This window comes from Malus domestica, chromosome 14, assembly GCF_042453785.1.
Source record: "Malus domestica chromosome 14, GDT2T_hap1".
Lineage (NCBI taxonomy): Eukaryota > Viridiplantae > Streptophyta > Magnoliopsida > Rosales > Rosaceae > Malus > Malus domestica.
Genome location: NC_091674.1, coordinates 23,461,293 through 23,475,968, shown reverse-complemented (window position 1 = coordinate 23,475,968; position 14,676 = coordinate 23,461,293). Strand labels below are relative to the sequence as shown.

The 14,676-nt window shown below is 38.9% G+C and overlaps 1 protein-coding gene across 3 annotated transcripts; it reads right to left on the bottom strand.

The window, feature by feature from the left end:
- Window positions 1-3,037: 3,037 nt before the first annotated feature.
- On the bottom strand, window positions 3,038-8,260 carry LOC103454892 (auxin response factor 2B-like). Of its 3 annotated transcripts, none has more exons than XM_070812463.1 (15): window positions 7,567-8,260; window positions 7,351-7,463; window positions 7,011-7,106; window positions 6,828-6,884; window positions 6,585-6,740; window positions 6,406-6,490; window positions 6,150-6,240; window positions 5,895-6,059; window positions 5,609-5,728; window positions 5,452-5,527; window positions 5,201-5,372; window positions 4,182-5,083; window positions 3,886-4,076; window positions 3,545-3,750; window positions 3,038-3,449 (listed from the first exon to the last, which is right to left on the bottom strand). In XM_070812463.1, the coding sequence occupies exons 1-14, from the start codon at window positions 7,709-7,711 to the stop codon at window positions 3,588-3,590; spliced, it is 2,532 nt and encodes an 843-aa protein (XP_070668564.1). In that variant the 5' UTR covers window positions 7,712-8,260; the 3' UTR covers window positions 3,038-3,449; window positions 3,545-3,587. The 3 variants fall into 3 exon arrangements, with proteins under 3 accessions (XP_070668564.1, XP_070668565.1, XP_028948851.2); XM_070812464.1 differs by having other exon boundaries at window positions 3,557-3,750; XM_029093018.2 differs by having other exon boundaries at window positions 3,038-3,750.
- Window positions 8,261-14,676: the final 6,416 nt, after the last annotated feature.

Sequence of the window (14,676 nt, the reverse complement as noted above, 5' to 3'; positions counted from 1 at the left end):
TAAATGTTGTGCCCTTTACAATAATTGTGCTATTATCCTACTATTGTGGTGAATGGTTTTCTACAAGCTTTTTTAGGATTGATTTTTTTTTTTTTTAAGAAAACACCATTACTCATGAGCGCTTTTATTAGATGAATGTCTATTTTTTTGTTAAAAATTAGTGTTTGACGATGAAAAATACATTTTACATCTTTAATGTTTTGTGTGATTTAAAATGGGCCAGAAGTTTTCAAGTTTCACATTGGCATAAATTTAGAAATATTATCATTTATACATGTTTTCTAAGTATTTGATCATATGATTTTTCTGTTAAGCTGATGGCGTGGAAGATATTTGACCTATTTTTAGGCCGTGTAAGCCACACTTGCACCGGTTGGACTAATTTACGTGATTGGTTGTGGTTTTGATACACGGATTGATTAAGGAAAAGTAAAAGTATCATGATAACTAATTTTGGTCCATGATGCGTGACTTCCACGTCAATCTAAAAATAGAACCCACGCTTTTCAGGTCACTAATTTGATGAAAAATTACACAGTTAAACCGCCAGACGACATAAATTGATAAGATTCCAAAATCTCATACCCATTCTAAAAACCGATCGTAACTCAAAAGGGTATAAAATGTACTCAACTCAGAAGCACTCAGCGCACGTGTGTTTCCGGTACCCGGAACCACTAAGAAATAATAACCGTACCCGTACCCGCATCATGTATGATCCATAATATAATTGGGCTTCAAAACGAACATAAGTAATTGGGCTTAATGAAAATTAAATAAATGGGCTTCTTCTAGTTCGGAACTGGCTTTGTGGTAGGGTTGCAACTTTGACGGGTTGGGCGAGTTGGAAGGTCAACCCAATCCTAACCCAACTTTTACAATTTGGGCTCAGGTTCGGGTTGGGTTTCATTAAGGTTCATTTGGGCTCGGGTTTAATTAGGGTAGGGTTTACTTGGGTTGGGTTCGGGTTGCCCAACTTTTTCAAATTTAATTTTGTAACAACTTAGTTTCTGAGAAGTCCTAAAAAAATTAGCCAATAGTATCAAAGCTAGCTAACTTTAATTTCATAAATTCATCTACTATAAAGCTTTAGGATTTAGAGACTACAAATATGAGCTGACTAATCAAAACCTCTTATTCCCTAAAAGCTTAAGTAATTATAAAGGGTAATTTATTAAAAAATATTAGAAAGCGCGTTGGTGTTTGGACTTGGCCTAATTGGGTGTAGTATAAGCATTAATTGATATGGGTTATAATTTGATTAGATTGGGTTTGGTTAGTCGGGTTGGGGGATGGACGAGCAAATGATCAACCCAACTCAACCCAATCAATGAACGGGTTGAAATTAGGTTGGGGACGGGTTATAATTGAAAAAAAAAAAAAAAAAAAAAAAAAAAAAAAAAAAAAAAACCCACTTGTTTGAGTTTAAAGTTGGGTTGAACATGCACGGGTTCGGATTTGTCTAACCCAATGGTGACGTAATGTGACGATGAGTCTACGAGATCATGAAAACAGAATGAGACCCATAAAATGGTCCCAACCCAACAAATAATAGGGAAGAGGTTTGTGAGGTGGGAGATGTTTGCTTTTTCCTTGGTCATGTATCGTTCTGAATATTCCAAGTACAGTATGTAGGATTAGTATTTCCGGTCGTATCCGTGTCCGTACCCGTATGTCTCTGCCTCTTATCCTTTTCTTACCTTATTTTAATACAGGTTTCGTACACGAGACTAGTTCATTTTTGCTTACAACCAACTAGAATTGCAATTTGGAATGGTATTTCCGACTCAAAATTCTTGTATCCGAACCTATAAATTATGAATCTGATGATTTTTCAAAAAAATTTAAACGGGAATCTGAATGCATTTAGAGATTAAGAGAATTCTGAATTTCCGATTCAAATTTTCCGTAGTGTTACAAACCTATTCCGATAAAGAAAACTAAATTTCCAATATGCCTAAAATTCAGAATTTGATGATTGTGATCCGATCCAATTCAATTTCGAACTTTGGAATGGAAATTGGAAACATTTTATCCGATACTATCCTTCCGAAATGGGGGTAAGTCTCAGGTTAGAGACTTGGGAGCAGCCTCTCTATAAATGGGGGTAAGGCTAGCCGACATTCACCTCTCCCAGACCCTGCGTAAAGCAGGAGCCTTGTGCACTGGGTACGACCTTTACTATCCTTCCGAAAGCACCTCTGATGCCGAGACAGTTTGTTTTTTAGCATCACAGTCAAACTTTAACAAAATGGGAGAAGTGGGGAAATTAGGGCAATGTTGTGGGTGACAAGTGACAATAATGTGTTGTGTGATCAAATTTGAGGTGTAAAAATTGGCCACAAGATAAAAGTTGGGTGGCTAGAAAGAAAGAAACTCTCTCTCTCTCTCTCTCTCTCTCTCTCTCTCTCTCTCTCTCTCTCTTAAGCAGCACTATCAAAAGGGTCAAATAAACACACCCATTAATTACAAAAAATTGACACATTCAATGAAAGCTTGCTTGGTTTTGATTCTCGAATGGCATTGTCATTTGTCATAAAGAGGTTGCTTTGCAGCACGAAATTCCTTCACATTACATGTCTTTACAGATAAGCGTCTCAAAACTCCGTACCATAGTAGAAATCGTCGTTATCGCTGACATTATCTAGGACTAAACAAGTCAAGTACGCTACATGTGGAGTCAAAGCTGTGAACTAGGGGCGAAAATACCCTCTCATAGCGCTCGGAGATTCAACAGGGTAGCGGTTTTCACTCCCATTTTCTCCTTCGACACTCCTCTACTCGCTCTATCCCTCGATTCTCCTTTGAATTATTCAAGCAAAGGCTAGGAAGAACAAAAGTCCGGGGGAAGAAAGTGCATAACTCAATTCAGCCACTGATCCACTGGGTATTTGAAAACTACGAATTTGTGCTGCTTGCAAAAAATAGCCAAATCTTGACAAAGACAACGAATTCCACAGGATTTCTACTTTTGACAATGCCGTACAGACATGTTCGATTTACGACCCAAAAAACAACAGAAAGACCGAGAGCAATGGGTTTCCTTAACCATAAACATCATAAACATTAGATAATCTGTGCACTAACTTACATCACAAGGTCGGGAAAATGAGGTTGAACTAGCCTATGTACAAAGTGGAATTGTTTGACAAGAAGCTAGGCCCACGTCACCTTGCTCGGACCGAAAGGGTATACATATTTATATATCTCTATATTATAACCAGATCACTTCCAAATTAACTAACTCCAGAACATGTCCAACAAAACTAGATCAATCAGAATCGCCACCTATCCGGGGGGGGGGGGGGGGGGGGGGGGGGGGGGGTGGACTTGTCAGCTGAATTTCAAAGTCCAATAGAGAAACGGTCCAACTCCGCTACTTGATATATTTGAATGGCTTAGTAGGACCCTCACAAAAGCACCATCACTATCATCTCGCCCCCAAAACTCTACACATTTCAGTAATGACAGGTGATGGAAATGGCCGAAAAGGGGCATAAAATGTACAACACAAAGAAAATATAATTCAAGGATAATTATATACCTAGCCATATACCTACAAATCTCGAGAACCAGGCTTGACACTTCTATGCATATGGAAGTGGTTGAGACTTCCCCACTCTTGCATCCACACCCTCCGCACCCAATGACAGATTATCCTCCCCATGTGCATTCAAAGTCCCGGGGTTCATCTTTTGGACTTCCTCTCTGGTGTAGATGAAAATCTTCCGAACTATGCTACAAAATTCCCTGAACCAATCATATAACATCGCTACTTAGTAAAACCTCCGAGTCACAAAAGATTCATATAAAATAACTAACCATACTCATCTTAAAAGGCAACAAATGAGTAATCTTGCAGATTGATGAAAGATAAAAACTTACTGCCAGGGATCATCTCCAACAAGCATCATATCACCTTCATCATCAGTATACACGATCATCCAATTCTTTTTCGGGGACCTCAGCTCACCACCAAACTCAAACAACATGTCCAATTCAGCTATCAGCTCCTCGTAGTGGTTGAACTTGGTAAGATCAACAGACCTACCTAGTGCAATACCCTGCTTGTGAACCTGGAACCAACAGCAATTTATTAAGTTCAGTTTTCAATAGGCCTTCGTATTGTCAACAGAGTTCCAAATAAAGCCTAAGAAAATAGTTGGGAAAAAGATAGATACCTTGGTACAACTCCTAGTTGAACCACCCTGTGATTTACCCTGAGCATCTCTGGTATGTTGCTGAGAAGTTTGCAAAGCTGGCTCGCTAACAGCCACCGGATTATCTGTTGATTTTGAGCCCCTTGATTTTTCAGACTTCAGGTCAGACTCAAAAGTATGAGCTTGGTTATTACGAGGCGACTCATTCATCGCATTTCTGTGTGACAATGCAGGATCTGGTGTTATCAGGGGAATACCAAAGAGCTTGTAGTTTCCATCTTTAGGCTTCACAGCTTCATGTTTGTCTAGTAACATCTGTGGTCTCGGCATGATTTCCCTTGCATTCGCCAGATTCGCAAAAGGTGATGGAGGTGGAGGCATCATCCAATTTCCATGTGGGTGCTCAACTCTCTGCCCATTCATAACAGAAGATTCACCAAACCCACCATATCTAGAATTCCCTTGTGCTTGGTATGACATATTTCCAAGACGTCCTTTCTGATTAGAGTCCAAGCTAAGTGACAGAGATGATGGTAACATGGACCACGAATGCAAGTTATACTTCCCTTCCTTATCCAGTGAATGCTTCCTCATTGAATTAGAAGATACCACACCTTGATCGACAAAAGGTGGACAGATACCATTTGAGGAATCAACATTATTCCCGAAGCCTGACAGCAAATCTGTGTAAGTTGGTTCATGCCTCCCTGAGGACATCCAGTTCTCTGAACCATATTTTCTTGAAGCACATACCCCATCAATCTTCTCTTCATCCATCGACGGTGGCCATGCAACAGATTTCTCAGCAGTATCAGACTCGCTCTCCGCAAAACTGGCTCTCAAGGTCGGCAATTCTTGACCTTGCAAGACTCTTGAAAACCCACCAGGCATCGCAGGGTCTACATTTACTTTTGACAAACCAACTAAAGTAACAACAGAGGAAAATATTATTTCTTTTTCGAAGGGCAAGAAAAGTAAAAATGTTCTGCATAAAAGAATTTATGGTATCTAAAAATATTACAATGTCAATATGGGTATACCTTCCCTAGTAAGGACTGAGGAATCTGGGGATGATGGCACCATATTTGTACGAGGTCTTTTCGTCCTGGGCATTGGAAGTGGATTCAGTGCAGGAGGAGCAAGAGCGGGCTCTATTTTCCAAGGCGAAACTCTCTCAGGACGGGGAATAGTAGAAGTCTCATCCCATCTCACCTTTAAGAAACATAAGAATGTTCGTTTTAGCTTACCCAAATAAAACTACAGAAGTGCAGCCCTAAGGAATTTTGCCTACCTTAAGGCATCTCCATTTGGAATCTCGCCACCTTTTGGTGTCAGCATCTTCCATTCCAATTATGGTGCCAGTAAACCTATGACAAGATAAACTCATTACACATTTTCAGGTAATTAATATAAACAGAGAGGAAGAATTCAGCATCAACCAAACATACCTCTGCTCTGGAGCTTCTTCACCTTCAAATCTCATCTTAAACCTCATGCCTATAGAATAGTTGTTTTTAACAGACTCCATGTATTGCTCAAATGGAACAATGAACTCAGCGGGGCTTGTCCTGTAAACAAACATTTTGAAACTACTTCAAAAACAAAATCGAACAAATCATAAAGATCAAATACTATAAACAAAATAAAACACATTTATTACAGTACACTTGAAATAGTAATTTGAAACCTCTAAACTAATTGCTGAGAAATACATATAGACAAAATAAACAACACCTTGGCTTGTAGTATACAGTGAACATGGTTCCTGTCATGATGGCATGCCATGCGGTTGCGAGGACACCAAGATGCATACTGTGACTGGATATCACAGAAGATGGAACACTACCTTGCTGTCTCATAGCACGTCTAACACCAACACGGAGCTCCCCATTCTCACCCCTAGGAAGTTTCATGGTGGTCCCATATCAGAACAAAAATAAATAACAACAGCAAGTTCATGGAATCACAATTTGTGAGAAATCCACTAACCTTAAAAATATAAATGCATCGCCTGCAACAAGCCTCTTGGAGCTAACGAAAACACTCCAACCACTTTGCAGCAAATGCCTCCGTGGTTGACCTGTGATTCCCAACAGTATGTTTATTATGTAACAATGTTACTGCCAAAAGTGACTTGTAAATTTTTCTTTCACATCAGAAACAATGGTCCTAATAGTGTGGTTGGGTAACACCAAAAATACACAGGAATGCAAGGAAGATAAGCATCAAACAAATAGGAAGTTACCTCGGAAGATATGGCGAAAGCGCCATTCATTTCCATGCAAGTCTTTGGCAACCAACTCCTGTGTTGGAGGTTGGCGAGACATGTCCTGCAAAAGCACAAGCCAGAAACAGCCACAATGAATCAAATTCAGAAATGAAGAAAGAAAGAATACAACAAACTAAAAGCCGAAAAAAACCAACCAGTGGTGGAAGGCATTCATCTGCATGCCGCCTTAACACTGAAAATCCACCATGGGTGCTTGTATCGGAAGCAGTTAAGGTCTTGCAAAATGAATGTACTTGAAACCGTGGTGGTGGAGGAGGGGGAGGCTCCTTCTCTACTGCATTCTCATCTTGCTAAAATTTAAAAGAACATCAGAATCTCAACCCATAATCAGTTTTACCAGCCCACAATAACTCAGAATCCTCAAACCGACAACTTACATTTGATTCGGGAAGTAAAGTGACTTGTGCAAATACTTCATCAGTGTCTGGTTCAGCCTATAATTCAGTAGAAAGAAACATATAATTCACTCGCAAAGCTAAATAACTTGAGTACAAAAGACGCAGCTGAACAATTAAATCCAGAGTTCTTAGTTTTCTTCATAAGATCAACCACCACACTACCTTCAATGATACATTGATAACCCGGCAGAGAATCTTCGATGGAAGATTATACACTGGCATCTGCTGATCAGCCACCTGATTAGTCGACGCCTCCACCTATTTTTTCAAACCCAGAAAACCCAATTGACAATTAGTGACAACAGACGAAAACCCAGAAATACAAAACCGCATATGCATCAGCTAAAAAAAACCAACAAGTAAACAAATAAAACACTCAAAAATCCATGAAAAAATGTACATCTTTTGATCCCATAACGAAAAATGGTAGAAAATGAAAGCATTTGAAACTATTGACTTATGCCGAAACATGGTTGGTGAAATAGAGAAATTGAAAGCCGACCTGCTCGATGTGTCCTTGAGGGAAGTAAAAGACACGTTCCCGTTCACGCGGCACAGTCACGAGCGGCCCTGCGCAGGAGTGCCAAAGCTCCGTGTAAAGCGCCGTCTCAGCATCTACACATAACCCATAAAAAAAACAATCAGAAACCGCTGCACATGGAATACTGAATAGACCACAATCTGTCGGCGGAAATGAAACCATATTCGCCAGAATTACCTCTACCGGCGCCGGAAACAGTAGAATGTCCGTTATGCCCCTCACCGGCGTTCCTCGCGTCGTTGTGGTCGCTAAAGCCGGACGAGAAGCTCTCCCCCCTCTGATTGCCGCAATTGTCCCTTATCGAAACCTCCGATGACGTCATTTCTTCAAAGAGCTCAGCACAGATCTCTCATCTGAAACTCTCCGCCGCTGCAATTTCTCAACTTTCACACCCACCCTAAGATCTAAACGCCCAAACCCCAAAGTCCTCAATCCACCACAAACATCCACGTCTCTGCCTCTCTCTCTCTCTCTCTCCCCCTATAACTCTCAGACCTCAATCGAAACCCTAACCCAAAAGATCAAACCAGATACAAAGGGCTCAAATTTTCACCACTCCAACCCTGTCTCTCTCGTCGTCCGTCCACAGCTCGACGAAAACCCCTTCGTTTCAGCCGTCGACGCAGAGCTCCGTCAATTCTCAACCAATACTCTCGATTCGACCGTCAATGTCCGTCTCTCTCTCCACTCTCTCTCTCTCTCTCTCTCTCTGCAACTCACTCCCGCTCTCTGTCTCTCTTTGTGCATGCAGGAAGCAGCTCCAAGCTTTCTCTCTCCTCTTCTCTCTCTCTACTTTCTCTCTCCTCTGTGAGTCGCTGAGTGTCTGAAAAATGGAAAGGCCCAACCCTGAGTGGTCAAGACAGCGTGCAATGATTTTCAACCGCAGTCAAATTCTAACCAAGTACGGGTGATGACCCGTAGTCTCCGGTGACCTTGCCCTTACCAACCGGCTACACCCGGTCGACGCAAGCCCCATGGCCCATGCCAGCGACCGCTCGCTTACGTGTTTCAATTAATAAAAGGCGGCCGGGGGACAGTACGAAACGATGCTCGCGTTTCTCCGTTCCCAGGTGTCGTTTCCTGATTCGTTCGCTCGAGTGCGCGGGGAAGTAACGGCGTCTGGTATGGCTTCCAGGTGTCGGGGAATTATTGGGGATTGGAGCTAGGAGCAGGTAACGGCGTTAGGGAGTGGGAAAAGTTGTTGTGTTTTTATTGGGAAGTGGCGTTGTCGTGCTACTAACGGGCAGGCTTGGATGGATGTGGGAGGTAGGAGGAGGGGTCCTGTCATAAACCATGGTTACTTTTTCTTTTTCCTTTTATTTTTCCTTTTTTATATTCCTAAATTATTTTTTTACTAGTTTACGAAAAACATTTTTTTTTTTTTACTACGGTAAAAATGTAGAAATTGACATGCAAAGCAAAATGTGGAATATTTGTTTTTTTTAAATAAAAAATAAAAAAAAAGAGTTGACGTGTATTTGGAAATTCACAATATACTATGAATGATTTACCTTATAATATATATTTTAGTATGCAACTCAAGGAATTAATGAGAAATTACTAGGTTTTCTCTTTTCATTGCATAAATATATGGTTTTTCTTGCTATCAAATAGAGAATCAACTCAAGGAATTAATGAGAAATTTCTAGGTTTTCTCTATTCCACTTCTGCAATGAATGTGAAAAGAAATCAGACGTGGAGGATTGTGCGTTTGATATTTATACCACTTACCCTCAAATCTATTAAAATCTTAATAAATCTTTGGTATTCTCACTACACCTATATTTGGGTGAACTTATTTAAAAACGTAATTGACTACTTATGAATTTAGATGTATTATTTAAAATCCTCTTAAATCGTAATTTGACTATACCATGATTTCAAACTTTTTGAAAATCCTCTCTCAAAATCCTAATTGATTACACATTGAATTTTTTTTTTTTTGAACAAACGTTATTATCAATACTAAGTGGAGGGAGGGTGAACTTAGCCTCACAATGGGCTACCAATAATGTGGTTCACATTCGCCTTTAGTGAGAATCAAACCCTGATCCTAAATTCCATTAAAATCTCATCAAATCCTAATTTGACTATACCCCTTAATCACCCAAATAAAATGATTATACAAGCGACATCAAATTGATAAATAAATGTTCTTTTTCCTGTTACATTTGAGGGTTTCCAACTCTTGATCTAGTCTACTCCTACTCATCAACCTACCCACGCTGACAACTATACAAAGAGCATCTCCAAATGAAGTCCTTATTTAGGGACTCCCACCATCACGTTTGAGCATTCATTTAAGGACTTACAGGGAATCTCTGTGTCCCCAAAGAAATATTGTCTCAAATGGGAGAGTCCTTATAGTAGAATCATAAATTTGAAGTTTTTATGATTTTACGTGATAATTTGATTAGGTGTTTATTTTTTTTGTTTATGTTAACCCTTTTTTAATTAATTAAAAGTTTTTTTTTTTTGGAAAAGAAGTACAATATTCCATTAAAGAGCAAAAAAAGCATACAGCCACTAATATAGGGTGCAAATAAAAGGCCTCGATAAAAACCTTGTCGGGGCTTTCAACCCGGTTCAAAGGAAAAAGAGTGTCCCACACCACTAAATTAACTAGGAATACCATCTTCAACAAGCAAATCAGAAATTACATCAGGAGGATCCTCAAACCATGAAATTTGAGAACCCAAAGTCAATCCCAATCTCGCTAGCCGATGTGCAATCTTGTTTGTCTCACATCTACCAAACATAACCTTCCAATTCTGAAATGACTGCAACATTTGCTTGGCATCAAACAAGACATTACCAAATATGCCATTGCATAGTGCTTCCTTGTCATTCTTCAATGCATTCATAACCATCATTGCATCTCCCTGCACTTCTAATTGCGGCACTTCTAGGTTCTGTGCAAATAGAATTACTGCCCGAGCAGCCATAATCTCATCGAGAATTGCCAAGCTAACACCTCTGAATTACAACGCAATGGCTGCAACAAAGTTCCATTTCTCATCTCGCACCATAACGCCAACACCCCCTCTTTGATCCAATTCATCCCAAGCCCCGTCAAAATTACATTTAAACCATCCCACAGCAGGTCCTCTCATATATGAGTGGTTGGTTGACTGCTGCCCTTCTTCGAAGCGTGCCATTTTCTAAATTCCTGCAGCCATGCTTTTGATTTACAAACCATCTCCATCTGATTCAAAGCTCTTCCATTCCATAAAAATGAATTGTGTTCCTTCCAGATACTCCATAATATAATCAGCGCTAGATCAAAACTTTGACGTGCAAGTAACCCAACCATCTCCACCAACCACATACGAAAGCCACCATGGATCTGTCAGTCTGTTCGCAAAGAAAGAGGGCTAGCCAACCAAAGAGACACTGATCTAAGGTAGTTCTGAGTCTCCCTGACAGAACGAGCATGCAGCATCTGCGATTACTTTACGTCTCAACAAATTTGTCCGTGTTGGTAAAGCATTTAAACAGCCCCTCCAAACACAAATCTTCACCTTTTCAGGTACACAAGCTCTCCACACAGCCTTTCACATGTGTTTCAACTCCTCATGCATTGCAGAACTCATAGTCTCATCCCCTCCAACATTTCCTTATGTCCTAGCTACCAAATATGCGCTCTTTATCCAGAATAGACCATCTTTCTCTGCAACCCAAATCAAACGATCTGGTGGCTTGAAATAACTCAAAGGAATACTCTGAATCAGTTGAGCCTCCTCCTCATAAAAAATACTTGTAATTAAATCCCATTCCAACGGGCACACCCATCATCCATAAGCAAACTATCCACTGTAATATCATGAGCCACACCTAGAAGAATATATCTTAATACTTTAAAGAAATTCTCTCTAAGCATCCAGCTATCCCCCCAAATTTTTATTTTTGTACCATCCCCAACTCTCCATCGAGCACCTCTCCGAATGACCACACCACGTGCCTCTGCCAAACTTCTCCAACAATATGACACGTTTGTTCTCACCGGAGCTTGTAGAAAATCTGTCTTCGGGAAATACTTGGCCTTAAAGATACGGGCAATAAGAGAATCTGGGTGTTGGATTAAACGCCATCCTTGTTTAGCAAGTAAATCCAGATTGAAAGCGTATAGATCTTTAAACCTAAACCCCCCTCACTTTTAGGCTTACACATTTTACTCCACTTCATCCAATGGATTCGATGCTTACCCAATTCACGCCCCCACCAAAACTAAGCAACTATTTGACTGAGCTCTTCACAAAGTGTCATAGGAAGCAAAAACTTTTGCATAGTATACAATGGCATAGCTTGGGCCACCGTTTTTATCAAAAAAAATTTCCCCGCACTACTCAACAAACTACCTCTCCAGCCATTAAATTTCTTCCACAATCGATCTTTTAGATAAGAAAACGTTGCCTTCTTTGCTTTGCCCACAAAGACTGGTAAACCAAGATAGCGGTCATGATATTGAACCCTTTTCACACCCAAACAATCCGCTAATAATTGACCATCATACTCAGTAAGGTTTCCACTAAAAGCCACAACATTGCGGGCCTATTTCCACTTGAGGTGCACATTTTTTTGTCTGTCAACTTTATTTTAATTAATTAAAAGCATTATATTTAAAAACATTAAAAGCTTCAATCAAGATCGTAGGCCCTGTTTTTCACTTAAGGTTGTCCTTATACAGTCCCTGTATGTGAGGACATACACTATGTATCTGGTAAGTCCCTATATTTTAGGAACTCACCTTCTAATCTGTTATAGATTCATTTTATCCTTATATTTGTTTTATACTAATTTTATACCGTGATTATCCTTATTTAGGAACTCAACTGGAGATGCTTTAACTCCAATAGCTTAAAAATAATGTTGAAAATACTTGAGTTATAAACCTCGTACGAGAAGATAGACATTTGGGTGTATAGGATAAGATTAAATTATAGAAAACTTCACTTTAATCCATAACTAAGATTACTTTTTCAATAATACCATATGTAAGATTAAAAACTAAAAATAGTCCTCCATGTCAGATTAAAGTATTCCATGTCACATTTAATCATTTTTTAATAAATTTATTGCGTTTTTAGTTTCCCTATTTACCCTTATTACTCTCTTAAAACCAATTAGAGAAACAAATATATAATTAATTTTTCAAGAATGCTTAATTAACTAGATCCATAATTAAGATGTTTGTTATAACATAAATCTCCATGTGTTATTCCAATCAAAGAACCTAGAAAACTCAGAAACCATGATCAAACAAAAAAAGCCATAAAACTTACAAACCAAAAATCTCGTTGTATTCGGAAGAAAGAAGAAAAATGGGCTTTTAGATGCCAAATTGACGGTGAATCCAGAGATAAATGAAAAAAAAATACAAATTGAGAAAATAGAATGTGAAATCACAACTTAATTGACCGTACCAAATTAATCAGACATACACTATATAGTACCTAACCGACCATACCGAATGGATAAGACCTAATTGATAGTACCTAAATGATTAAGGTGCATTCATATAGGTACTATGATTTAGGTGCATTCATATAGGTACCATGATTTAGGTGCATTCATATAGGTACCATGGTTTAGGTGCATTCATATATGGGTGCGTTTGGTATGCAGACGGAACGGGACGGAACGAAGGTGTAATTTTTGAAAAAGACATGGGGTATATTTGTCTTAAAATGGTAAAACATTGTGTTCCACAGACGTGGAACAAACCCGTTCCAGGGGGAGTTGGGACCCAAAAACACTCAAAATCTGTCCCGTGGAACAGCCCGCTCCACCCATTTTTGGCGCACCAAACGCGGGACGGAACGCCTCGTCCCGTTCCGTCCCGTCCCGTCCCACGTACCAAACGCACCCGGTACCATGGTTTAGGTGCATTCATATAGGTACCGTTTGGTACGCAGATGGGACGGAACGGGACGGAACAGATGATGTAAATATTGAAAAAAGATAAGGAGAAATTTTGTCATAAAATGTTATAAATTTGTGTTCCACGGATGTGGAAAGGGTCGTTCCAGGGGGAAGAGGTGGAACGAAAAATCAGCCAAATTTCGTCCCATGGGACAACCCGTTCCACAGTTTTTAGGCGCACCAAACGTGGGACGGAATGGCTCGTCCCGTTCCGTCCCGTCCCGTCCCACGTACCAAACGGTACCATAAGTACCATGGTTTAGGTGCATTTGACTTGGTACTATGATTTATGTGCATTCGACTATGTTATATGATTTAAGCACATTAGGACATGGTTTAAGTGCATTCGATTATGTAAAATATATGATTTGGCTATTTATATTTCCTCTATGCTTTGAATGGTGATAATGAATAATTTGAATTAGGTATTTGTTAATTCTTGTAACGTATCACTAATATTTTTTTGAATTATGTTTATCATTTTAGAAAGTCAGACAATAATCAATGCCAAAAAATATGGAGCAAATTAAAATCAAATATTTAATAGGGGCATTATAGGACCAAAAAAACGCATTAAATATTTAAAAACAAGAAAATATAAATTTTAATATTTATGTTGACATGAAAATTTAGTCAAAGGACTATAATGAATATATAATCTAACATAAGGTTTTAATTGAATTTCAATCTTTATCAAGGATTAAAATGGAGAAACCCCATTAAATTAAGAGAAAATAAATGGGTTCAAAATCCTAATGGACTTGGCCTTCCCGCCTTGCGTTTCATGTAATCATTTCCTTAGTTAAGAAGGCTAAACGCCAACCTTAGATTAGGATGACACTAAATTTGGGTTACGACACACGCTTATTATGGAATCCCTACTCTATGGAGTCAAAGTACCCAAATCTTGTACTTGTATTGCCATTTTTCTTCTTGGATTGGATTGGATGAGAGTAACTTTTGATAATGTTAGGTATTGATTGTGACATTTTACAACTTAATTTTGTATTATTTATATTTCAGTCATTTATAATTAGGAATTGTTATTGACACTCCAAAATTCTTTTTTTATACTCTAAACTTTCTATATTTAGAAAGAAAAATATACTTGTGAGGAATGTAAAATGAAATTTTTGGAGTGTCAATAACGCTTCTCTTATAATTTTGGGTTTTATTTATTATGTATTGATAGTTGAAGCACAAGAACAAGAGAAACTTAGAATATTGGTTCATGAATTTTGGCTCAACTGGAGTTTTAATCCCTAGACTAAAATTATACGAGTATTGGTCCTTAAAGTTGTTAAAATTTGGGGCGATCATTCTTTTGAATAACAAGGTTAGAACTGTTGGAAATGTGCCCTAAAG